Raw genomic sequence first — 27,364 nt, forward strand, 5'->3', positions numbered from 1 at the left:
AACTGCTGCTCTTAAAGGGATTTTCTAATGATCCAAATTAATATTAAAATCACGATAATTAATGCTTTGTATAAAGAAGTAGCTAGGTTTCAGATGAAATCCTACAAGAAAATCAGCTTAGTGCCCTGTGAGTTTATATTTAATGGAATTGACTGAGTACACTTGTTTTTGGAAGCTACATGTTACAGTATTTTGGTGTAAAGTTAAAAGTATTACATTTGTGTTTAGTTTTTCATGTGACGCTTAAATGATTATTTATAACTGTGACACCTCCTCCTCTGGTATTTATATGGAGCTGGTGTATAAAACTATATCTAGAAGGACTTGCTTCATTAAATGAATCATATATCATTCTTAAAGATATTTATCAGAAGGAAGGCAGATATAATATATAATTATAATGAGGAGCATTAAAATGGTTTACGGAGCTGGAAATTTGGTGTCCATGTGTATAAGTGTGAATGTGATGCTGAAAGTATCACTGATATAAACTAATATCACTATTCATCATGATATTGTATTACAGAGTCACTGTATCCTGTGGTTGTGTTCCTGATTGGTTCAGTGCTGGTTGTTTTTGTGAACGCTGCCGCATTATTAGTGGAGCTGATCCTAAAAGCACGTGAGTCTGTAATATTAATAATAATAATAATAATAATAATAATAATAATAATAATAATACAACAAAATTCATCACTGTTTAAATGTTAGAGTAAAATTACTGAGATTATTATATGATTATACTATTATAAAATTATAAAATTATACTGACAAATTATTATAATCACAAAAATGTTATTGAAATGAAATAATAATTTATGGGGCTACAATGTATTTTATTTATTATAAACAGGAACTGGTCAGCGTACAGTGGATCTGCGACTTATTGTGATACCGACTGAAATCGTCTTTGCCGTGTTCTTGTTCGCTGTACAGATTTCTGTTTACTGTAAGTATAATCTCCAGACATGACACAGAATATGATCTGATGTTGAGCAGGTCTGTTTACATTTTGTCATTTGATTGTTGCTATAGTAACTGAAATAAAATAGTAATTTAATTATTGTTACAAAATCCATGCTGGAGAAAAGTTATGTTTTTATTATCAGTAATAGCAGAATTTTTAAGCTCATAAAAAAATATTTTTTGTTCTTTAACTTGAATAAAACTGGAAAGAGAATAAGATCAGGACCATGAAGCGATGGAAGAAGGTGGTCTGGTCTGATAAATAAGGTTTTCTTTTTCACGTGGGCGGCTGGGTGTGGCTTACAGGGGTACAACAAATGGCCCTGACATTCATTATAGAAAGAGCAGGCAGAGGCAGTGTGATGCTTTGGGTGATGTTCTACTAGGAATCCTTTGGTCCTGACATTCATTTTATCGCCTGTTTATCACCTACCGCCTGCCCAAACATTGTTGCAGATGAAGTTACACCCCTTTTGTTGTGGTTCCCGTATTGGGAGATAATACAGAAAGTACCTCTGTAACACTACATGCTGATATATTGTACTTTTACCAGCTATCGTTTGGCGTATTCACTGAAGCGAACACAAAGTGATGTCTTTGTGTAGTCTGTTCTAATGGCCAATACCAAATATTTTTAAAAAGAACTGGAGAGTTTTGTCTCACATCTGCTCCAGAGACAAATCTCCAGCCAATCCTGCTCATTAACACAAGACCCATCTAAATACAATACCCTCAACTTCAGTGCTGGCCACAAACCACAGCCCTGTTTTTATAGATAGATAGATAGATAGATAGATAGATAGATAGATAGATACATAGATAGATACATAGATAGATACATAGATAGATACAACTTTATTGTCATTGCATTGTACAGGTACACAGCAACAAAATGCAGTTTGGCATCTACCAGAAGTGCAAAATGTAGCAGTCGTGCAAAAAGTGCAGATAAATATCTAGCATATTTACAGTGCGGATAACTATCTGGCATATTTACAGCAGTGGTATATATATGAAGTATATACAGTGAATAAATATAAAGGCTATTTCAGTGCAGAGATGTGTGGACATTCAGAAGTACAGTGAATAAATATAAAGGTGTACAGTAATTAAGAAAAATGTGCAGAAATGAAAGGTTACAAGATCACAGGATTATGGCATTAAGGAGTAGCAAGCTGAATAAACAGTCTACTATATATAAAAAAAATATATATATAAATATATACACATACATTATATACACAGATGAATGTGAAATGTTGGGCAGAATGTACAGTAATGATAAATATACATACAGATATAAAAAGTGCAGATGTAATGAGGAGTGAAAAGATATAATATGTAGTATGTACATGTATTGTACAGAGGTTATATACAGTCTTTTGTTTATGTTTGTTTTGTAGTGATTTAGCGGTGTAGTGTAGAGTTCAGTAATGTGATGGTGGATGGAAAAAAGCTGTCCCTGAACCTGCTGGTTCTGGTGCGTAAGTTTCTGTATCTCCTTCGTGATGGAAGGAGGTTGAACAGTTTATGACTGGGATGTGAAGAGTCCTTGATGATGCTGTGAGCTCTGCGCAGACATCTGCTGTGGTGAAGGTGTTCAATGGCAGGTAGTTGGGTGCCAGTGATGCGTTGGGCGGTTTTGACCACCCTTTGCAGTGCTTTACGTTCACACACAGTGGAGCCTCCGTACCATACAGTGATGGAGTTGGTCAGGATGCTCTCAATGATGCAGCGGTAGAAGCTCGTTAAAATCCCCGGGGACAGATGAGATTTCTTGAGACTTCTCAAGAAGTACAGGCGTTGTTGTGCTTTTTTTTTACCAGAGCTGACGTGTTCTGCTGCCAGGACAGATCCTCAGAGATGTGAACTCCCAGGAACTTAAAGCTGGAGACTCGCTCTACCTCGGTTCCATTGATGTTGACTGGTAGATGTCTCCTGCTGTTGGATTTCGGAAGTCCACAATGAGCTCTTTGGTCTTTGTGGCGTTGAGAGTCAGGTTGTTGGTGGCACACCATGCTGCCAGATTACGGATCTCTTCTCTGTAGGCCAATTCGTTGTTGTTGTCGATCTGACCGACCACGGTGGTGTCATCTGCATACTTGATGAAGATGTTGGAGTTATACAGAGGAGCACAATCGTGGGTGAACAGGGAGTAGAGCAGTGGGCTCAGAACACAGCCCTGCGGTATGCCAGTGTTCAGAATTAGGGTTGAGGATACCTGGTTTCCCAACCTGACAGATTGAGGTCTGTTGGTGAGAAAGTCCAGAATCCATCTGCAAGTGGAGGTGCAGATACCCAGTTCACTGAGCTTAGTGATCAGTACAGTGGGGAGGACTGTATTGAACGCAGAGCTAAAGTCAATGAACAGCATTCTGATGTACGTGTTGCTTTTATCCAGGTGGGTGAGAGCAGAATGAAGAGCTGTGGAAACTGCATCCTCTGTTGACCTGTTCGGGCGATAGGCATACTGGTGTGGGTCCAGTGTAGGTGGTAGGCCCGCAGTGAGGTGATTCAGGACCAGTTTCTCAAAGCACTTCATAGCAATGGGGTGAGTGCAACCGGCGAAAGTCATTCAGGCATTTAGCAGCTGAGTGCTTAGGCACTGGTACGATAGTAGTGGTCTTCAGGCATGTTGGTACCGTGGCTTGGGCCAGTGACAGGTTGAAAATGTCAGTAAAAACCTGTGGCAGTTGTCCAGCGCATGCTCTGAGAACACGTCCCGGTATGCCGTCCGGGCCAGCTGCCTTTCGTGCATCCACTCTGCTGAACACTGAATAGACGTCCGTTGTTGAGATTGAAAGTGGGCTGTAAGCAGTAGCAGAGTCCGTGGTTGGTGTAAAATGTCCTGTGCTTTGGTCAAAACGAGCAAAAAAGTGATTAAGTTCGTTCGGTTGGAAGGCACTGCTGGTTGGTTGAGCTGTGGGTTTGTAGTCCGTGATTGACTGGATGCCTTTCCACATGCGTCTGGGGTCAGAGTTGGCCATAGAGTTGGCCATACCTTTACAGTCCTCACAGCTGGTTTCACACGTTTGATCAGTGGTGTGTATTTGGGTAGCATGAACAAAGAGAGGTGATCAGACTGACCCAGGTGGGGGAGGGGAATGGCTGTGTATGCCCCAGGTATGTTTGTGTATACCTGGTCCAGTGTTTTGTCCCCTCTAGTAGAGCAGGAGACATTGCTGTGAAATTTTGGTAAGACAGATTTCAGGTTGGAGTGGTTGAAATCTCCAGCGACAATGATAGCTCCTTCAGGATGTGCAGACTGCTGTTTGCTGATAGCTGCATGCAGTTCCTCCATAGCTAGCTTAGCATTAGCATCCGGCGGAATGTACACTGCAGTCACAACAATGGCTGAGAATTCTCTCGGTAAATAAAAGGGTCTGCACTTAATCATCAAATACTCTAAATGAACAGAGCAATGACTTTCAGTAACAGTAGAGTCCGTGCACCATGAGTTGTTAACATAAATGCACAGACCTCCACCTCTGCGCTTACCAGAGTCCTCTGCCGTCCTGTCCGCCCGATAAACACTCGACCCCGAGCTCAATGGCGCTGCTGGGAATGTTGTTGTTGAGCCATGTTTCCGTGAAAATCATGACATTACATTCCTTAATCCGTTTGTGTGATGATATCCGGAGCAGCAACTCATCCATTTTATTAGCAAGAGACCGTACATTGGCAAGGAAGACGCTTGGAATCGATGGTTGATGCGGGTTTAGCCTTAGCTTAGCCCTGATGCCGCCTCGCTTCCCCCTCCTTTGTTTACGGTCTTGCCGCCGGCGCTGTGGTCTCGCTGTCGGCTGAGCTGGATCAGCGGTCCGCGGTGTTCGGGCAATTTCCCGAGGGAGTTCAAAGTCCGTTGAAAGCCCGTTTCTGTGAGTGTTGCCGATGTTTAGTAATGCTTCTCGGCTGTATGAGATGTGTGCAAGCCTGTTCTGCGTGAAAAAACTTGCAGTTGATGGAGAAATTGCTACTAAATCGCAAAATCTGGAGAGACGCTGGGCCTCGCGTTGTGCACGCGCCGCCATCTTGGTATAGAGTATTTATGCGTTTGACACCAGAATTGGACCAGGAATTGGATCCAGTGCTTCAAATGGACTTATATTTTGGTAAAGTGATTTCTGATTACAACCTGAATCCACCAAGGCAGATTGTGTTCCCTGTGAATAATTATGAATAATTTGATACTCGTTGGTATTTGGTTTGGTTCAGATTAACCCAGGCTGTATTCAGGGAACCATTAAAAGGGGACTTGAGCCCTGTTTCTGTGGAGCTGGGTTGGATGTAGGGGAGTAAGAAGAAGAATTCAGCAGTCAAAAGCCTTCTGCTCTAGGAGATTTGTTAGGTTTGAGGCCTTTAATACCCTCAAGAACTTCAGCAATAGTTATAGGATCATCATGAGCAAACTGCTCATCTCTGGATATTGTTTTAACCTCTTTTAAAGACTGAAGAATAGAAATGCTGAATTTTCACAGTAATGGGATTAATAAAGATTTGAATAAAAGTCAGAACAGAATAAGGCAATTTCTTTAGAATAATTTATCAATACACCTTTAATTTCCAAAGAGTCAATAGTAAGATTTCTAGACTTGTGTTTTTCCATCCTAAAGAAATAAGCAGAGCTCTGTTCTTATTCAAAGGAACCTTCAGCTATATGCTTATATACACTGTGTAATTTAGACTGTAGCTCTGCTAGCTCTGTTACGTTTTTCACTAAAGCGCAAATAATCCTCAAAATGTATATGATTTAGTGTTTGGAAACTTCTCCCTCCAAATATTAATTACCGTATTTTTCGGACTATAAGCCGCTACTTCTTCCCACTTAAACAACGAAGCGGCTAATTTATGGATTTTTCACGGTTTCACAAACTTCAAGCCAAAAAACTGAGCAACATAACATTAGACCAATGAAATTCCTGAACGGGAACGAAAAAAACGCACTTCACCTGTGTTCTGAACTTCCACCGGTAGCACACGACGATGACAAAAGATAAACTCCCGAGAGAGATACAGTGGTACCACTACAGTGGTAAATCAGACACAAATCAGACCGCTGGGGGGCGCTCGGGTTCGCGTTGGAGGAAGAGCAACGGCAAGCACCTGAACACAGGTCAGTTTTTACATGAAACAAAAACAAAAAAAGAATAAAACAAAAGTCAAGTTTATTTCTATAGCGCTTTTCACAAAAGACATTGTCTTAAACCAGCTTTACAGAAATCAACAAGGTGAATGGTGTGTGTTTATCCCTGATGAGCAGCCGTGGCGTCCATTGTGTGTCTTATAGGGGAATTATGAAGTGTTGTGATGTAATATTTATTTCTGTTACTACCATGGATTTGAGTCACTTGGGCTTCTGCCTGCTTTTGCCATGAAATTCCACTCTTTTTAGAATTCACTGAATTCATCCTTGGACTCAGATGAAACAGTCAGAACACACAGAATCCGGGGAACTGAGTCTCCTGTGTTTATGACCATGAAGGATTTCTCTTGAACAACTCAGTCAGCTACTTGTTGCTGCTGTTACGTGCTACAACTTAAAACAATTCAATTGTGTAATTTAAAATTTAGAATTTATATTTATATATACACACACACACACACACACACACACACACACACACACACACACACACACTATATTGCCAAAAGTTTTTGCTCACACATTAAAATCAGTAAATTCAGGTGTTCCAATCACTTCCATGGTTCCAGGTGTATAAAATAAAGCAGCTGGGCATGCAGACGCTTCTACAAACATTAGTGAAAGACCGTGTCGCTCTCAGGAGCTCAGTGAATTCCAGCATGGTACCGTGACAGGAAGTGACCTGGACAATAAGTCCATCATGAAATTTCCTCCCTACTAAATATTCCACAGTAAACTGTTAGTGGTGTTATAACAAAGTGGAAGCGACTGGGAACCACAGCAACTCAGCCACAAAGTGTTCGACCAAGTAAAATCACAGAGCGGGTCAGAGGATGCTGAGACACATAGTGCACAGAGGTCAACAACTTTCTGCAGAGTCAATAGCTACAGACCTCCAAACTTCATGTGGTCTTCAGATTAGCTCAAGAACAGTGCATAGAGAGGTTCATGGTCGAGCAGCGGCATCCAAGCTTTACATCAGCAAGTGCAATGCGAAGCAGCGGATGCAGTGGTGTAAAGCACGAGGCCACTGGACTCCAGAGCAGTGGAGACGTGTTCTCTGGAGTAATGAATCACGCTTCACTGTCTGGCAACCTGATGGACGAGTCTGGGTTTGGTGGGTGACAGGAGAACGCTACTTGTCTGACTGCATTGTGCCAAGTGTAAAGTTTGGTGGGTGGGATTATGATGTGGGGATGTTTTTTTTCAGGAGTTGGGCTCGGACCCTTAGTTCCAGTGAAAGGATGCTTCAACATACCAAGACATTTTAGACATTTTCATGCTCCCAACTTTGTGGGAACAGTTTGGGAACGTCCTGTTTCTGTTCCAACATGACTGTGCACCAGTGCAGAAATCCAGGTCCATAAAGACATGGATGAGTGAGTTTAGTGTGGAAGAACGTGACTGTCCTGCACAGAGTCCTGACCTCAACCTGATGGAACACCTTTGTGATGAATTAGAGCAGAGACTGGAATCCAGGTCTTCGCATCCACATCAGTGTTTGATCTCACCAATGCGCTTCTTGAAGAACGGTCAAAAATTCCCATTAAAACTCTCCTAAAGCTTGTGGAAAGCCTTCCCAGAAGAGTTGAAGATGTTCTATTTGCAAAGGGTCACCATCATATTAAACCCTATGGATTAGGAATCTGATGTTACTCAAGTTTGCATGTGATGTCAGATGAGCGAATACTTTTGGCAATATAGTGTATATATATTTAATTTCGATCAGAAATAAAATAAAATGTTACATTTTCAATAATCAGATCCCTCAACACGTCTACATTCTCCAACATTAAATATAGTTCCAATAATAACAATAGGCAATGCAGCTAAGGACAAAATATAATAAACAGAATAATAAGCTTCACCTCTTCTCGTCCGTGTCGTTCGTTTTTTCTGTCACGTGACTCCCACAATTATTGAAACAGTAATGTCAATGTTCTGAACAAAATCCTGATCTATTGCATTGTGTAGCGTCTATTGAACACAAAAGAACGAACGACTCAGTTGTATTTCCTGTATAAGGCACCGCACAGCGTTTATGTGAGTCACGTGATAAAAAACAAACGATTTGGACTAGAAATGTTTTGAGAGATGAACTACTCAATTCTGTTTCCTGTAAATAACCTACAGAGATTTTGCGATGCATTTCTCATGCGCGTCAAGTAGAAAACCAATGAATCACTCTTTAAGACGACTCGTTCATCTGAGTCACATTAAAGAGTCTTAATGAATTGTTCATAAACGACTCATCGCTAATTTCATGTTCGTTTGTGTTAATAGATTTTATATTATTCATTTTTTTCCTACATAAGACGACAAGTCTGTGTAAACCTCAGTACAAAATGAAACTAAATTTCACTAAATAGACTGAACTTAAAGTTTTATTCTAATTAGATCAGAAGTTACAGATAAACTCATCACTACTCTGCTTTATTTATCATTTTATTTATTAAAACATTTGTTTAACACTATTGAGCCTCTATTCTATAAACAAGTGCACTACATGTGGCACTAATAGAAATAACACACAGCTCTTAAACACCACACACCAAAAATGTGCCTTTTACTGAAATATGGTGTCATTCTACACTTTATACACTATAATTCCTACCTGTATTCCGACAAGCCCCGCCCCCTGTCTTTTTTGTTACTCGCTAAATAAATTAGCGATGATTATCTAAATTGCAAACAATAATACATCATTGTCAAAGTTTAAAGAGACAAAAATAAATGTTAAAACAGAAAAAGGTGATTAAAGCGAGGTAATTCGTACTTTAAGGACCTTTTAGGTGTCTGTAATATTCGCCTGATCAAAAAGCACACGCGTCTTTTAATGCCTGTCCAAAAATAACTTTTCCACATTTAACTCATAAAAAGTTGTAATTTTTTGTTGTAAACTTCAGGTTTACAGTAGATTAATACAGATATATGTGAAGTAAGAAAAACATCACATATTAAGAAAACTATATTAGATGAAGGTTTTATCAGAAAGGAGTTCAGACAGAATTTGTTGTTAGTCACGTGATGTAGAAAGTGAAAGTACAGTATTCCTGTTACAGACATGGAGGCTGCTGTACTGCTCTGGTTTCATCTGCTGCTGTCGGTGATCTTCTGTAACGGTAATGTTCACCATGATTGTGATTATTAGTGAACTGTTATTACATTTTGAGTTTTATGGAGCTAAAAGACAATGAAGGATCTGATCTTTATGGGCTTGAAAAAGAGCTTTAAATATCCGTGCAGAATTGAGGAACTAGAACTAATATTTCACCTGTAACACTTCCAGTCATCCAGAAGTCATGAAGACAATAGATTTATAATCGCTAAATTATGAAATTCAACACAGAAATGTATTGTGAAAAACAAACAAACAAAAACACCCCATTACAGGGTGTGGTTCAGTTCAGACTGCTTTTGCAGGAAATGTAACAGCGCCTCCTCTGGACAATGTTCAGAAACAGAAGAATGCTTAAAAAGTTTCTAGAATACACACACACACACACACACACAGAGACACACACACACACACACACACACACACACACACACACACACACAAACACACAGACGAGGGAAATAATGGAGTACAAATACTTTGTTACTGCACTTCATAGATTTTTCTGGTAGATAGATTTTTACAGTTTATTTTTCTGACAACTTTTTATTTTCACTCATTACATTTGTACACAAATATCTGTACTTTGTACTTCTTACATTTTCACACAGAATCGTAACTTTAGTTTAGTTTTAATGTATTTAGTGACATGATGAATATTTTTTTCTTCACATTGTGCGCCATTTTCAGCCCATCAACTTATTTCCTGTGTTTGTGCGGTGGCTTTCAATCTACCACTGGTGTATCATTTCCTGTCTCTCACACACCAAAGACGTAGACTAGTTTAGGAAGCAAACGATAAGCGTGCAGAAGACCCCCTTACAAAGAAATGAACAGTGTCAAGTTTTTATGGTAGGTTTATTTTAACAGAGAGAGAATATAAAAAATAATCCATCAAATATAATACATTAATATTCTACTTAAATTAATAGACTTCACCACATGAATGGGGCCATGCACTATAGAATCTTGGATGAGAATCTCCAGGCCTCAGCCAGAAAACTGAAGATGGGTGGTGGATGAGTCTTCAAGCATGACAATGACCCAAAACATACAGCCAAGGCAACAGTCTGACGGTCTTGTAGCCCATTCCAGCCTGGTGCAGGTCTACAATCTTGTCGCTGATGTCCTTTGACAGCTCTTTGGTCTTCCCCTTGATGGTGGAGATGTTTGAATGGAAGAGGTGGATTCTGTGACTGGTGTCTTTTATACACATAATGAGGTGATATTAGGAGAACTTTCCTGAAGGTACAGCACTAATTTGGGAGTCAGAATTCTTGCTAATTTGTTATGGGATCAAATACTTATATATTTGTATAATATAAATTTATTATTTTTTATGAATTCTTTTTATTCTTTCTCTTTTTGTTAAAATAAACCTACCATAGAAATTCTAGACTGTTCATTTCTTTGTAAGGGGGTAAATTTATAAAATCAGCAGGGGATCAAATAATGATTTCAGTCACCGTGTGTATATATATATATATATAATATAGTTCTGTGGAGTCCAAATGTAACAGAAGAACTTGTGTAAGAAGAAGAACAGGAGAAAAGATGTGATCAGACTTCATCACCCCCACAGTCACACATGGAGGTGGAAGTTTAATGGTTTACGGTTGGTGGGTGTGTGAAGTGTATGTGTGTTGAGTCCGGTTGTACAGATCAGTCACTCAGTTGTGTGTAACTGTGTGTGTGTGTGTGTGTGTGTGTGTGTGTGAGAGAGAGTTCAGTCAGATGTTTGTTCAGGAGCCTGACGGTTTATGGAAAAACTGTTGCACAGTCTTGATGTGACGGCCCGAATGCTTGGAACCGTTTCCCTGATGGCAAGAGGGTGAAAAGTGTGTGTGAGGGGTGTGTGTGGTCGTCCACAATGCTGTGTGCTTTGCGGATGCAGTGTGTGGTGTAAATGTCCATGATAGAGGGGAGAGAGACTCCGATGGTCTTCTCAGCTGTCCTCACTATCCTCTGTAGGGTCTTGCGATCCGAGACGGTGCAGTTCCCAAACCAGGCAGTGATGCAGCTGCTCACGATGCTCTCGATGGTCCCTCTATAGAACATGGTCAGGATGGGGGAGGAGATGGGCTTTCCTCAGCCTTCTCAGGAAGTAGAGACGCTGCTGGGCTTTCTTGGTGATGGAGCTGGTGTTTAGTGACCAGGTGAGGTTGTCCGCCAGATGAACACCAAGGAATTTGGTGCTCGTGACGATCTCCACTGAAGATCCATCGATGATCAGTGGAGAATGGTCACTCTGTGTTCTTCTGAAGTCAACAACCATCTCTTTGGTTTTGTCCACGTTCAGAGACAGGTTGTTGGCTCCACACCAGGCTGTTAACCGTTGCACCTCCTCTCTGTATGCTGACTCGTCGTTCTTGCTAATTAGACCCACCACGGTCGTGTCATCAGCAAACTTGATGATATGATTCGAGCTGTGCGTTGGTGCACAGTCGTGAGTCAGCAGAGTGAACAGCAGTGGACTGAGCACACAGACCTGGGGGGCCCCAGTGCTCAGTGTGGTGGTGCTGGAGATGCTGTTCCCGATCCGGACTGACTGAGGTCTCTCGGTCAGGAAGTCCAGGATCCAGTTGCAGAGAGAGGTGTTCAGGCCCAGTAGGCTCAGCTTCTCGATCAGGTGCTGGGGAATAATTGTGTTGAATGCTGAACTGAAGTCTATGAACAGCATCCTTACATAAGTGTCCTTGTTATCCAGATGGGTGAGGGCCAGATGGAGGGTTGTGGAGATGGCATCGTCCGTGGAGCGTTTTGGACGATACGCAAACTGCATGGGGTCCAGTGTGGGTGGGAGCTGGGTCTTTATGTGCCTCATGACAAGCCTCTCGAAGAACTTCATCATGATGGGTGTGAGTGCAACGGGACGATAGTCATTGAGGCAGCATTAGCGCTAGGTGGTATGTACACTCCGAGCACAATAGCGGTGGTGAATTCCCGTGGTAAATAAAAAGGTCTACATCTCACAACAATAAACTCCAGCAGCGATGAGCAGTAGGTAGAAACAAGCACAGAGTTCTTACACCATTCCGTGTTGATGTAAACACACAGACCGCCATGAGTCTTACCGCACAGAGCTGCATTTCTGTCGGCACGAAACGCGGCTAGCCCATCCAGCTGGATGGCGGCGTCTCAGTAAACACAAAAACGCAGCAGTATCTGTACTCACGCCGAGTAGCTTGTTGGAGTCTGATGTAGTCTAATTTATTGTCCAGGGAGCAGACATTTGCCAGCAGTAGTGATGGTAGAGCGGGCCGGCTAGGGTTAGCTTTTAGCCTAGCATTAGCACCCGCTCGCTTTCCGCGTTTCTGCTTCCTCGCGCAGTGCTTTCGATTCCCCCTCCTCCGTCCGTCCTCCGCAGGCGATGCCGAGGTCTGGAGGCCTGGTTCTCGGTTGTACACAGGGACACCGGTTGCTCCGATGTCCATGTGTTGTGTAGGGCGGGCTACAGAATAACGTTAGCACCATTTTGGGTCCGGAGCGGCCGCTGCGAGCTACTGCCGCGCCGCCATCTTGGATCCATCCATCCTCTGAATACAAACTCGGAAAAAGGTCACATAACAGCAGAACAAAATATCAAGGCAACTGATCATAAAGACATGCGAACATAACGACAATAAACCAACAAGAACAGACACAAAAGAGGGAACTTAAATACATGGAAACTAACAAGGACCAGGTGAAAAACATTAGGGACTGTTAGGGTCTAGGGGACAGAGAGTTTTCTCTCAGAATTCTCACAGATCCTGACACTGGGTGGAAGAATCCTGAACCAACACGGCTCCCATTCTATACTTCAACACCATGCAATTCTGTCTGAACTGCAGCTCACTGAAAGCAACTTCACCATATAACAAGAAGATGAGTCTAAGCATACATCTGAGCTCTGTAAGTGTGTGTAAGCAGAGATTTGGCTGGAGTGATATCTATCATGGAACGACCTGCTCAGTCACCGCACCTAAATCCTGTTGAACTGCTCTGGGATGAACTGCATCACAAGAAAGAAATTTCCAATTAGTGATGAACATCTACAGCAAGTTTTACAAGAAGCACGGGAACATATTTCAGCTGAATGTTTGGAGAAAAGAATAGACTGGTTCCACATGTGTAGAGACAGAGGAATTTGGGTATCAGAGATTAAATAGATAGAAGGGACACTGGGAAAAGGTGAGGAGCATTAGATTGAGAAGGTGTAGAAATGTAGAAACTTGAGACATGATGATTGAGTGACATTCCACACATCAGGTCCACATTATTTTAACATTATTTTTATTCTCTTTAGGTTTCCATGTCCAGGGTCCATCTGGTCCTCTCACTGTCCAGCTGGGAGACTCAGTGAAGTTGCCCTGTTTTGTAGAAACTCCTCTACCAATGGAAGATCTGGAAGTGGAGTGGAAAAGAACTGACTCTGGATCTCTAGTGCACTTGTGGCAGAATGGAGAAAGTCGACCAGAGTCTCAGAACCAGCGTTATCATGAAAGAGCTCATTTCTTCTCTGAGGAGGTTGCTCATGGAAACTTCTCTTTACTGCTTACAAATGTGACTCCAGAAGATGCAGGAGTTTATAAGTGTGTCGTTCACACAAACCAGGTCTCTAATGAAACTCTTATTAAAATAATGGAGATTGGTGGGTACATTTTTCAACTGATTCAAGTAAAATACTGTAAAAAACTTGGTGAAAACAAAAATTATAATTTTTTTTTATTTCAGAGCGCTTGATTGTGTCTGGAGGCCACGTTATATCTGCGTATGTGGGTGAAGAAATCACTCTGAACTGCTCTGTAGACTCACATATACCATCAGAAAAGATAGAAGAGGTTTCATGGAAGAAACAGGATGAAGATCTCTTACTGCTGCTCTATCAGGAGGGTGAAATTCTGACAGAGTCAACACATGGGAGATTTAAGGACAGAGTAGAATTCTTCAGCGCTGAAGACAGAAACAAAGGAAACTTCTCAATGAGACTGAAGGATGTCAGAATTGAGGACAAAGGCCTTTATATGTGTTTAGCGTTTTCTGGGACATTATCAGATAACACAACAGTGGAGGTGCAGCAGCTCGGTAAGTTGTTTTTATGGACAGTAAACAGGTAAAGATGTTGTAGAGCATTCACTACTCTTATATATTACAGTCTTGTAGTGGTTTAATAACTCTGGTGTTTGTCCCATGCAGGTTTCTCCTCTGTGCATATAGGGATAATTGTGTTGTGTTTACTTGGGTTTGTATTTGAACTAATCCTAGGAATCCTCTCTTATTCATCTTTAAAAAAAAAAGGTGAGTCTGGGCTTCTTTCTATCACTTAAAAAACATTCTAGGTTTCATTTCAACTTATTAAAGCCAACTTCATAAAAATCTTTTCCTTGTACATAATTTCCTTGTAGATGGACATCTAGCTGTACAGTGTGCACTTGTCCTTTGTCTGAATATCACTTTGTTCATTGGCTTCATTCTTTGGGGTGTTACTGATGGTAAGTTTTTTGTTTTTTACATTTACACTCTTTATAACTGTAATTCTCACATTATTCATTGATTTAGAAAAATGGCTGCCACAGTCATCAGCATGAGAAACACTCATCACTGGGTGGAACTCCTACTAGTTTAAGGTACCGTGGACATTAGCAACATAGCAGGGTTTGTTAACCTCAAGTCAAGAAGCTTTTATTGTCATTTCAACCATATATAGCTGATGCAGTACACAGTGAAATGAAACAACGTTCCTCCAGAACCCTGATGCTCCATAAAACAACATAAAACATAATCACAGAACAGAAAAACACAGGGTCAATGACTAGTAAGAAAAATCCTTGTCACATAAAGTGCATGTGTGCAACCTGGTGCAAACAGTGCAAAAAATACAACACAGGGCACAATACACAAAACACAAAACAGCTCCACCATTAAACCTGTCGTAACGAGATAAAATGAACAGTAGCAAAAATGTTAACGGAATATTTTGCAAAAGAGCAAATAGCAGCAATCTGGAAGATGTGCAAAAACGGCATGTAAACACATTGTGGTAATGATTAGTGTGAGTGGTACTGAATCATGGGTGTACGAAGTGTGTGATGTGTGTTGAGTCCGGTTTGTACAGTTCAGTCACACAGTTGTGTGTGTGTGTGTGTATGTGTGTGAGTTCAGTTCAGTTCTTTGTTGAGTAGCCTGATCGCTTGAGGGAAAAAACTGTTGCACAGTCTGGATGTGGCGGCCCGAATGCTTCAGAACCGCTTCCCTGATGGTAGGAGAGTGGAAAGTGAAAAGCTTGTGAAGGTTTTTGAGCAATAGAAGCAAAATAATGTTTGGGAAGGATGTTTTAGCAGCCGTGTTTTCCCCTTTCTCTGGTACCATATGGTAAGGAAAGTCAGCGCCCATGAGGAGCTCCAACCCAAGGTCAACGATGTGACCTCACCTGAAGTGCTCAACACTGGTGTAGGCATGGTAGAGTTCTGCCCTAAGGCCAAAATAGTAATCCCAGCTGCCAGGCTCACTGATGTGGGGGACGTGGCTGCCAACTGTAAAAAACATGATAAGCGTGACCTCAACTGCTGAGCTCACAGGAGCAGCTGTCGTAACCCACAACAAGGCAAACCTGGCAAACAGACACCAAGCTCAGCTCTGAGGCTCATTTAGCTGCAGCTAATGACAAGCTTTACTGTAAGTTCAACCTGCCAACCTCAGCACCCAGGCAAAGCTCCAACCAGATGTCTGTCTCCAATGTTCCAATGATCTGCTTACACTGGGTCTGATAGTGTCTTCTCATTTTATGACCTGCTTACACCAGGGGGTAACACCACAACCTCCTTCCAGGACCTGCTCATGCTAGGGGGCAACAGTGCATCCTCTAACTATGACCTGCTCACACCAGGGGGCGACTGTGTGATTTCCTTCTGCAGCTTGTTCACCCCAGGGATGGCAGTTCAGCCTCCTACAACATTTTCCAGCACCCTGCCCCCGGCAAGCCCCTCCCAGCAACAACGCTTGCCTCCAGACCCAAAGACAATGCTCGCTTCCAGATCCAGGTTGTAGTGTAGACATTTGCCCAAATAAATATAGCCATTAGAGGAGCAGTGCATTGGGAGAGATTCCCCCTTGAGCACTTTGTGACATTACATAGCCCATGCTGGCTCACATTGTTAAAGAGAGCTGACTTTCTGTGTTTACATGTGACTTTTTGCACCTTTTTTGAATTATTTTATATCTCTGACACTTTTTGTGTCGATGTGCACTTCATAAAGTAAATCATTCAGATCACTGCAGATTACTGAGCCGTTTCTCTTACAGTATGTTCTCCAGTTCTGTTTACTCGTTTCTTATTGTTTAGTTTATTTTTGGTGGTCGATTGTAAACGTTTATAATTTCTGCCTGCTGTTCTGTTCTGCTTGTCTTTTTAATAAATAAATATTATCTGCACTTGCATCTTCTGCCACTGTGCATTTTATACACACATCACACTCTTTATATTAGCATTATAAAACTGAACACACTGTTGTGCTGCTAAAGTGGTGACACTAAAAGATAAATGTATAACAGAACTGCATTAATAATAATAATTGACAGTAATTGTAATTATAGATCGGTTCTGATGCGTCTTTTTAAACTCAGTGGGCTTTTGGTTAATTTCTTTAACAGTTTCTTTATTGACTTCAAAATATCAATTAATAAATGATCTCATCTTTCTTCCAGGGCTTTTTACAGAAGCAGCAACTTGTTCAGCACTTAATTCTGTTAGGATCTGTTTTTTATTTTGGATTGCTTTTCATCTGAAATCATTTAAAGGTAGGTTCCAAGTAATATTTGTTTCAGACAGACAGACAGACAGACAGACAGATAGATAGATAGATAGATAGATAGATAGATAGATAGATAGATAGATAGATAGATAGATAGATAGACAGACAACAGCACCCAGGTTATTTCTGAATAATGAACAATGTATTTACAGATATATAAATGTACACTAGGATATAAACTAAGGATCCATAGTTAATGTTTTTTCTTTTTTTCATCTGAAAACATAAAGTGCTGTGTTTCATGCTTTTCAACTGTTTAGAAAATCTCTAATAAATATATAATAATGTCTTTTGTAAGGATGTCGATTATACATTAATAATTTTAGTAAAATTTCATTCACAATTTATACAGTTTTTAAACCATGAACATTGCCCCAAAGCAGCTTTACAGAAATAGACATTATTCAGTATATATACAGAAATAGATACATTTTAGATTCATCAATTATTCCCTATAAAAACTCCCTGAGATGGAACCATCCTCATCTACACCAAGTAGCTGCAATTGAAGAGACTCCATTCAGAGGTGGGACATGAGGATGAATCAGGCAGGTCCAGCTAGAAGAGAGAGAGAGAGAGAGAGAGAGAGAGAGAGAGAGATGAGGATGAGTATCTATTTGTTACATAAAAGTTAAAGACACTGAGCAGGTGATCAGGTTGAGGAAGTTCTGGAATATACAGTGCATTCAGGACGTTTTCAGACTCACTTTTTTAAATGTTCATTTGTTGCAGCCTGAAACTACAAACATTCAAAAATGTATTAATCTCCATCTCATTAATCTACACTCAGTACCCCATATTCACAAAGTAATAACACATCTAGAAATGTCTGTATTTTATTATAAAAAAATGAAATATCACATGTACATTAATACTCAGACCCTCTGCAACAACTATTGAAAATGAGCTCTAGATGTTTTCTATTTCTCTTGATCGTTGCTGAAATGTTTTAAAACCTTGATTAGAGTTCACCTGTGGAAATGTTAATTGATTGGACATGATTTGAAAAGACACACATCTCTCTATAGAAGACCTCACAGCTAACAATGCAGATCAGAGCAGAAACCAAGCCATGATATCCAAGGAACTGCTGCAGATCTCAGAGACAGGATTGTTTGAAAGGGCAGATCTGAGGAAGGCTACAAAATGTATGCTGCATTGAAGATTCCCAAGAGCACAGTGGCCTCCATAATCCTCAGATGGAAGAAGTGACACAACCAAGAGCTGGTCACCTGACCAAACTGAACAATCGAGGGAGAAGGGCCTCAGTAGGAGAAGTGACCGGGGATCTGATGGTCACTCTAATAGTGACTGAGCTCTGGAGATCCTGTGTGGAGATGATACAAAGTTCTAGAAGGACAAGCATCACAGTGGCTAGATGGAAGCCTCTCCTTAATGCAAAACTCATAAAAGCCCTCTTGGAGCCAACAGACACCCAAAGGACTCTCAGTCTGTGAGGAACAATATTCTCTGGTCTGATGAATGCAAGAATCAACTGCCTTTAATTGAAAACGTTATGTCTGGAGGAAACTGTTCATCACCTGCCCAAAACCATCCCAAAAGTGAAGAATGATGGTGGTAGCATCATGCTGTTGTCAGGGAGTTCCCTGCTCCTTCTCCCGTGCGTGCCCCGCCCGCACGGAGCTCTTCACCCGACTACTGATTTGGATCACATGCGGCTCATTCTACCACTGATCACCTGCCTATATCTACCCCTCACCTTCTCACACTCACCATCCGTTATTGATCGTACATGTGTTTGGTTTCCCTGCTGTGGTTTCGCTTACGCTTCTCGTTGCGCTTTGCTATGCGCTTCCATTCGCGCACCTTGGGGATTTATATTCACGAGCCGCCTTGCTTTGCGGTTCGGGACTCTGTGGGCTGCGCTCCATGTTAGCGCACCACTGGATATCCTTTTGCATGTGATCTGTGATTGGCATTGCCTATACTTTGACATTAAACATTGCTTTGCTTCACTTCGGCTTCCGCCTCAGCTTCTCGCATTACAGCTGTGTTTTTCTGCAGCAGGAACTTGGCAAGTGGTCAGAGTTGAGGTAAAGCTGACTGGAGTAAATTACAGAGATCTTCAATAAAAGCCTGTTCCACAGCACTCAGGACCTCAGACTGGGCAAAATGTTCACCTTCCTACATGACAACATTCCTAAACACAGCCAAGACAACACAGGAGTGGTTTAGAGACGACTCTGTAAATGTTCTTGAGTGGCCCAGCCAGAGCCCTGACCTGAACCATATTGAACATCTCTGTAGAGACCTGAAGTACCTGCTGTCCACCGACGCTCCCCATCCAACCTGCCCCAGCTTGAGAGGATTTGCACTGAAGAATAGCAGAAAATCCCCCAATCCAGGTGTGTAAAGGTGATGCATGAAACCCACAAAGACTCAAAGGCTGTAATTGTTGCCAAAGAAGCTTCAACTAAGTACTGAGTAAATACTTATGATCCAAATACTAATGAACATTTCATATTTCAGTTTTTCTTTTATTAAAAAAGTTTTACAGACATTTCTAGAGTTCAGTTTTCACTTTTGTCACTATGGGGTATTTTTAATTTGAATGATTGTAGAATCAGACTGTAACAGAACAACATTGTAAAAGTGAAGGGGGTCTGAATTCTTTCTGAATGCACTGTAAGACGCTGCGTCACACCAAGTGTGTGTGTGTGTGAGTGAACATCTGAACATCCCTGTTTACCAAAGCACTCTATAACCACAATCACAACAGATCTGCTCCTTTACCTACAAAACACCTACTGACAAAAAGCTTCACAGAATAAATGTTTTTATCCTACACCTGAACTCTGAGACTGTGTCTGAGACCTGAACACTAATCAGAAGGCTTTGTAAGAGAAAGTTCTGCTCTCTGCTGTAGTCTTCACTATTTGAGGTAACAACAAATAGACTGATTAGAGTTTAATGGCTGTAGGTGTGACAGATCATCATAGAGCAGAAGTTTGATCAGGTAATGTGACTTGTGATCATTCAGTGCTTTAGACTTTAGTGATAATATTTAATAATAATTTATTGAAAGTCAGTGTGTAGTGGATAAGACGGGGGTGATGTTATTTTCTGGTTCTGGTAATGACTTTTACTGCTGCATTCTGAACTAATTGGAGCTCATTAATGTACTTATTAAACACTGATCTAATCAGTACACACTTTGTCTTCATTGTATTGCAGATGATGTCCACCAGTTAATTACATTTTTGGCAGGTCCACTACAATATTTTATGATCATTACTGTTGTTTATATACGTGAGTATACATCAATCCATTACACCATTAACTGTAATGTTATTTAGTACTTGTATTAAGTGAAAAGATAAAAGAAACACAGAGTTTTACAGAATTTTAAAGCTTCTGAGGGTTTTACATTCTCTAAACATTAAAACTGAAAGAAAACAACATTTACATTGTTTGTCCAAAGCACAGAAAGAATGGAAATATATCAAATATATATAATGTAATATTTTATTTTAAAATGTGTAAAATATTCTAACATTGTTCTGTCTTCTCCAGCTGTTATTGTGGATGTCTGGCATAAAGTAAACACTGCAGGGAAAGTATTCATGCTGATATTTTTTCTACCAGGACCAGTTTCAACTATTCTGCCTGTCACTGTCTTTTTCTGTAAGAGTCTAATTTTTAACTTTTAATTGAACTTTCCACAGTTACAGAAACTCCTCATGGGTACTGGGGTTCAGAACAGTATCTTTCCTCAAACAAATTTCACAAAATTTTACATATAAACTGTGTGTTTGGCAGGAAAACAGGAAATTATATACACTTACTTTTTACTTAAACTGAGTGAAAAGTGTGGAAATTCGTTTGTTTTTTTGAGACACGTCCATGTTCCTTTTGTTTCTATGTGACAAACTCAGTAAAAACACTGAAACACTCAAAAACACACATAAATTGGACAGTAAATGAGTGGAAAAAAGTGGATTTGAGTCCAAATGTGTCTCTACCAGAAGAACTTGTGTGAGATGAAGAACAGGAGAGAAGATGTGATCAGACTCCCTCACCCTCACACTCACACATGGAGGTGGAAGTTTAATGGATTGGGGTTGTTTTGGAGCAGGGAAGATTCCGGAAAGTAAAAGGAATCCTGAACCAACACGTCTCCCATGTTCCCATGTTCTTATACTTCACTGTACAAGATGATGAGCCGAAGCGCACGTCTGAATTCTGTAAGTGTTATTTAGAGAGTAAACAGACGTCTGGAGTGATATCTATCATGACCTGCCCAGTCACTGCACCTCAATCCTACTGAACTGCTCTGAGATCAACTGCATCACAAGAAAGAAAGAAAGAAAGAAAGAAAGAAAGAAAGAAAGAAAGAAAGAAACCTCCAACTAGTGAAGAAGAAACGTGACAAGTTTTACAAAACCTCACAGCAAAGTATTTCAGCTGAATGTTTGGAGAAACGAATTGTCCAGACGCTGAGAGTGTGTGAAGATGTTCTTCATGCTGAGGGAGGATTTTTTTTTTAAGAAAATAAAGTGGAACATCTGGACATTTATATATTTGTTTGGCCAAAATAAATCTTCATTTCATTTCATTAGTTTTTTTTATATACAGGGAGTGCAGAATTATTAGGCAAGTTGTATTTTTGAGGATTAATTTTATTTGAGGATTTAATTTGAACAACAACCATGTTCTCAATGAACACAAAAAACTCATTAATATCAAAGCTGAATATTTTTGGAAGTAGTTTTTAGTTTTAGCTATTTTAGGGGGATATCTGTGTGTGCAGGTGACTATTACTGTGCATAATTATTAGGCAACTTAACAAAAAACAAATTCATACCCATTTCAATTATTTATTTTTACCAGTGAAACCAATATAACATCTCAACATTCACAAATATACATTTCTGACATTCAAAACCAAACAAAACAAATCAGTGACCAATATAGCCACCTTTCTTTGCAAGGACACTCAAAAGCCTGCCATCCATGGATTCTGTCAGTGTTTTGATCTGTTCACCATCAACATTGCGTGCAGCAGCAACCACAGCCTCCCAGACACTGTTCAGAGAGGTGTACTGTTTTCCTCCTTGTAAATCGCACATTTGATGATGGACCACAGGTTCTCAATGGGGTTCAGATCAGGTGAACAAGGAGGCCATATCATTAGATTTTCTTCTTTATACCCTTTCTTGCCAGCCACGCTGTGGAGTACTTGGACGTGTGTGATGGAGCATTGTCCTGCATGAAAATCATGTTTTTCTTGAAGGATGCAGACTTCTTCCTGTACCACTGCTTGAAGAAGGTGTCTTCCAGAAACTGGCAGTAGGACTGGGAGTTCAGCTTGACTCCATCCTCAACCCGAAAAGGCCCCACAAGCTCATCTTTGATGATACCAGCCCAAACCAGTACTCCACCTCCACCTTGCTGGCGCCTGAGTCGGACTGGAGCTCTCTGCCCTTTACCAATCCAGCCACGGGCCCATCCATCTGGCCCATCAAGACTCACTCTCATTTCATCAGTCCATAAAACCTTAGAAAAATCAGTCTTGAGATATTTCTTGGCCCAGTCTTGACGTTTCAGCTTGTGTGTCTTGTTCAGTGGTGGTCGACTTTCTGCCTTTCTTACCTTGGCCATGTCTCTGAGTATTGCACACCTTGTGCTTTTGGGCACTCAGTGATGTTGCAGCTCTGAAATATGGCCAAACTGGTGGCAAGTGGCATCTTGGCAGCTGCACGCTTGACTTTTCTCAGTTCACGGGCAGTTATTTTGCGCCTTGGTTTTTCCACACGCTTCTTGCGACCCTGTCGACTATTTTGAATGAAACGCTTGATTGTTCGATGATCACGCTCAGAAGCTTGGCTATTTTAAGACTGCTGCATCCTCTGCAATATATCTCACTATTTTTGACTTTTCTGAGCCTGTCAAGTCCTTCTTTTGACCCATTTTGCCAAAGGAAAGGAAGTTGCCTAATAATTATGCACACCTGATATAGGGTGTTGATGTCATTAGACCACACCCCTTCTCATTACAGAGATGCACATCACCTAATATGCTTAATTGGTAGTAGGCTTTCCAGCCTATACAGCTTGGAGTAAGACAACATGCATAACAAGGATGATGTGGTCAAAATACTCATTTGCCTAATAATTCTGCACTCCCTGTATAAACAGAAAGAAACATGCACGTGTTTATTAAAAACCATAACAGACTCGGTGTTTTCACACTTTTCACAGACACTGTACACATTTATTGAATTTGCATCATGAATGTTTATTGCACCGCCTGCATCTATTAATTCAGTAGTTTTATAATCTATAGAGATTAGAAGTTCATCAGTAATGAGGAGTATTAATACGTTTTAGAGAACTGGGGTATTCTTGTGTTTGGGTTTAGTTTCTACTGGTACAGACTCGCTACTACTGAGTTTAATTCACTTATTCTGCTTTAGGGTTTCACTGCAGAAACAAAAAAGCACCACTAGGTAAGTACAGATTTCTTATTGTTTATGAACACGTCTCACTCTGTATATATCAGTTACATCAGACCATAAAATACCTTCATTTTATTTATAAAGTAAAAGGGAAAAGTTCATGTTTTCTCTAATTGTCATGTGAATGTCAGAATCAGAGTAACATGAATCTATTAATTAATTGATTATCGAGTAACAGCTATATCTTGTTCTGGGTAGCAGCATAAATTAGGCATTAATATAAAATCCAGTAAAAATATTATTAAACTAGAATTAAAATTTCCTGAATAAATGGGTGGTGTTTTATGTTGCAAAATTCATCAGCAGAAGTGTTTACTTCAGTCAGGAATCACCCACTCTTGTGTTTTGACTTGTCACATGTCTATATTGATGTTTAGTGATGCTGAGAGTTTTGATGGGTCACACCTCAGTTTGTCTTTTGGCCTTCACACACTTTATGCCGTGTTTGTTTCTAAATGACGGAATATTCGAGATTCCCCGTTATTTTCTATGGAGCAGGATCATCGCCCATTACCCACAATTCCCATCAGAGAATCTTTGGTGTATGGATGCAGCCTCCTGCTCACTCTAGACAAGCGTGAATGTTATATAGGCATTTTAATGGAATGTTTTTCCCAGTTTTATGCTGCATTCCTGAGCACAGGGTTTACCAGCTGCATGTGGATGTTATACGTCATGTCAGACGCTAGAGGACAATTCTTTTCTGCTCTGACACCCGTATTCTCATCCCCATTCATTATCATTGTATAATTTACATGAACAGGCTGCACATTTTGATGGATGTTTTGTAAAACTGGCAGAAAGACTGGAAAATGTATTATTTTAAAAAGAAAATTATATAACTATAAAAAAAATGCTGAGTGACCTGATGATTTATTCACAATAGAACATGTGAGCATGTGTCAAAAATGTATAATTTTAAGGAAAAAACTTTCCTTGATTTTTAATTTGGTGGTTGGAACACGTCTTGAAAAAGTTGGGACTGGGCAACGTTTCCCACTGTGTAGCATCATATCTTCTTTTAACAACAATCTGTTTATATCTGGGAACTGAGCAGACCAGTTGCTGGAGTTTTGGGAGAGGAAAACTGCCCCATTTGTGTCTGACACAGGAATCTATCTGCTCAACAGTCCGTCTGTCTTCTTTTTAGTTTTATATGATACTCAAAATGTTTTCAGATGGTGAAGGTTCAGCACCTGGACTTGATAAATGCAAGACCTTTATTGAAAAAGACATCACATTGATGAGAGCATATGTTGCTCTAAAATCTCAATATAACTTTCAGCAATGTGCAAGCTTTCATTTTAGACACTAACAGACCTCCAAACCATCACAGATGCAGGTTTTCAACTTTTAGTAAGATCTGTTTTTATAGCCTCATGTTGCCCCGTCCCAATTTTTCTGGTTGCAGTCATCAAACTCAAAATGACTTTTTAAATTTTTTTTTTAATGAAAATGGTTTATTTCCTCAGGTGAAACATTTGTTTACTATTGTGAATAAAATATGAGTTAATGAGATTTTTAAATGATTAAGTTTTTATTTTACACAGTGGCTCAGCATGTTTGAATTGGGGTTAAAGGTTTTGATGTAATAAATGATGTATAGTAGGTTCTGTTACAGAGTGTACAGCATATTTAATAACTTCAGTAAAAACACTGATACTGTGTGATGTAAATGTGTAATAATTCTTTTTGCAGGTGTTCTTCTATTATTTTTATTCCTGAAGGGTTTGGAGTTTCTATTCCTACCATTTTTTACCATCACTGTTTATAATGCAGTGAAAGTGGAAGGTAAGAACCAGTCCTGTTTAATTTTTCATACTGAAGATGATTTTTGACTGAATGATTCTCTTACAGTCTCATTTATAAAAGAAATTCTAATTGTTTTATATCAACACTGAACAGATTTAATCAGGAAGCCAGAAGTGAAAAAGTTCTAAATCACCCTGTACAAAAACATGATCTTATGTTGCAGTTTTGTGGTGAAATATTTGTACTTTATAATCCATGTTATAACAGTGTCATGATCACTCTTAATAATGTTTGTGTTTTTCTCATATCATAGAACGAGATGCACTGATCTGTGTGACTGTGTTCCTCATCATCTTAAGTGTGATGAATATTTCATTTTATTATATTTCAACTCTAAATCAGAGCTCAGGTATTTATTACTTCTTAATTACTCATTAGAATTTATCCTGATCTTTTTGCTGAGGTTTAAAAGGAATACAATCTGCAGTATTTTGATTATAAATGATTGTGGAAAGCTTGTTAGAAAAGGGAAGGAATGGGAGGCAGATGATTGATTCACAACACCACTGGCTTTATTCAGGAAGGTGATAGTTTGCAAGCAGGCAAGGAGGAGATTGTGATCAATGGTGTCAAAAGCTGCAGTAACAGTCAAGTTCTGTGGGATCGGTCAGTGATCCAATCAATGTTGATAACTCCAGGAGATCATTGACCTCTAAAGGAACTGTAATAAATGGACATTCGGTGTAACCCAGATGAGGATGGGTTTCCTTTTGAGTCTGGTTCCTCTCAAGGTTCCTTTCTCATGCCATCTCAGGAGTTTTTACTTCACCACAGTCACCACTGGTTCACTCATTAGGGACAAATGTACAATGGTAAATGAACAAATTTATAGACACTAAACTTTTTTAATAACTTAATTTTTTCACAAAAAGATTTCTGTGCAACTTCATACCTCTTTATCTTTATAAAGCTGCTTTGAAACGTGTCCATTGTTAAAAGTGCTGTACAAATAAAAATGAATAGAATCACTGATAAAACTGAACTGAATGTACGTATGCTGTTACATGAGGCAGATTTTAAAGAAGATGCGTTAATTATCTGAAATAACTTCAGACTGTGGATTTATGAATATTTTTATATTTAATCCAAATGTTAGTATTAAATCGAGTGTGGCAACACGATGAGTGAGTCCTATAACATTCTGATTTATTCCCACTGAATCTAGAATGAACACAACTGCTGCTCTTAAAGGGATTTTCTGATTATCCAAATTAATATTAAAATCACGCTAATTAATGCTTTGTATAAAGAAGTAGCTAGGTTTCAGATGAAATCCTACAAGAAAATCATCTTAGTGTCCTGTGAGTTTATATTTAATGGAATTGACGGAGTAAACTTGTTTTTGGAAGCTACATGTTGCAGTATGTAAGTGTAAATAACTTAAGTATTACATTTGTGTTTAGTTTTTCATGTGATGCTTAAATGATTATTTATAACTGTGACACCTCCTCCTCTGGTATTTTTAGGGTTAATGCTAGATATTTGTTTGGTAATAGACGTTTCTGTTAAACACTGTACACTGAACTATTGATTGAAAATAATTTACTTTTTAGGACATATTAGGAATATCTACATTTTGGTTTCGCTCAAGAAACAGACAGTTTCGATATAATGGACGCTGAGTGGCGACTCTGTGCAGTGAGCAGATGTTCAGTTTAGCCTGTTTGGCTCTGGATAGTCACTAGATAACTAGTCCTGTTCTGAAACTATGACCTATGCTACAAGAAATGAGAGCACCTTTCTGAGTGGGATGGATAACGTCCTGCCCTAACAGGCCAGCCTTGCCCTTAACATTACTCCAATAATCTATAAAGCCCACATTGTTCTGAAGCACTTGGAGATCCAGATGTTCAGCTACATTGCCTGGTATAAGGTACGTTGCCATGCGTCATTTGGATGAGTCCAGAGCAGACTATGGCAGCATCTATGATGTTACTCTAAGTGACCTCTGAAGGTCGAAGGTGAATATCATTAGCTTCTATGTAGGGACGGCTCGATACCAATATTTTGGCTTTGGTACGATACCAGAATGTAATATTGTTATCGATACTAAC

General features: G+C 39.9%; 1 protein-coding gene and 1 long non-coding RNA gene across 2 annotated transcripts in view; both read left to right on the forward strand.

Moving 5' to 3' along the window:
- LOC124389266 overlaps positions 1 to 27,364 on the forward strand; it is a 46,612-nt gene that overhangs the window by 5,772 nt on the left and 13,476 nt on the right. Inside the window, exons 4-15 of the mRNA XM_046854618.1 lie at positions 527 to 622; positions 854 to 949; positions 13,516 to 13,860; positions 13,944 to 14,294; positions 14,406 to 14,507; positions 14,615 to 14,701; positions 16,914 to 17,006; positions 20,216 to 20,290; positions 20,555 to 20,665; positions 23,457 to 23,489; positions 25,197 to 25,289; positions 25,564 to 25,659. Of these exons, the coding sequence (XP_046710574.1) occupies positions 527 to 622; positions 854 to 949; positions 13,516 to 13,860; positions 13,944 to 14,294; positions 14,406 to 14,507; positions 14,615 to 14,701; positions 16,914 to 17,006; positions 20,216 to 20,290; positions 20,555 to 20,665; positions 23,457 to 23,489; positions 25,197 to 25,289; positions 25,564 to 25,659 (1,578 nt within the window). The remainder of the gene's footprint in view (positions 1 to 526; positions 623 to 853; positions 950 to 13,515; positions 13,861 to 13,943; positions 14,295 to 14,405; positions 14,508 to 14,614; positions 14,702 to 16,913; positions 17,007 to 20,215; positions 20,291 to 20,554; positions 20,666 to 23,456; positions 23,490 to 25,196; positions 25,290 to 25,563; positions 25,660 to 27,364) is intronic.
- LOC124389276 lies at positions 9,169 to 10,509 on the forward strand. Its single transcript, XR_006926551.1, has 3 exons — positions 9,169 to 9,231; positions 9,918 to 10,079; positions 10,160 to 10,509. It is a non-coding gene; the product is annotated as an uncharacterized LOC124389276 (long non-coding RNA).

This window comes from Silurus meridionalis, chromosome 7, assembly GCF_014805685.1.
Source record: "Silurus meridionalis isolate SWU-2019-XX chromosome 7, ASM1480568v1, whole genome shotgun sequence".
In the NCBI taxonomy this organism is placed as follows: domain Eukaryota; kingdom Metazoa; phylum Chordata; class Actinopteri; order Siluriformes; family Siluridae; genus Silurus; species Silurus meridionalis.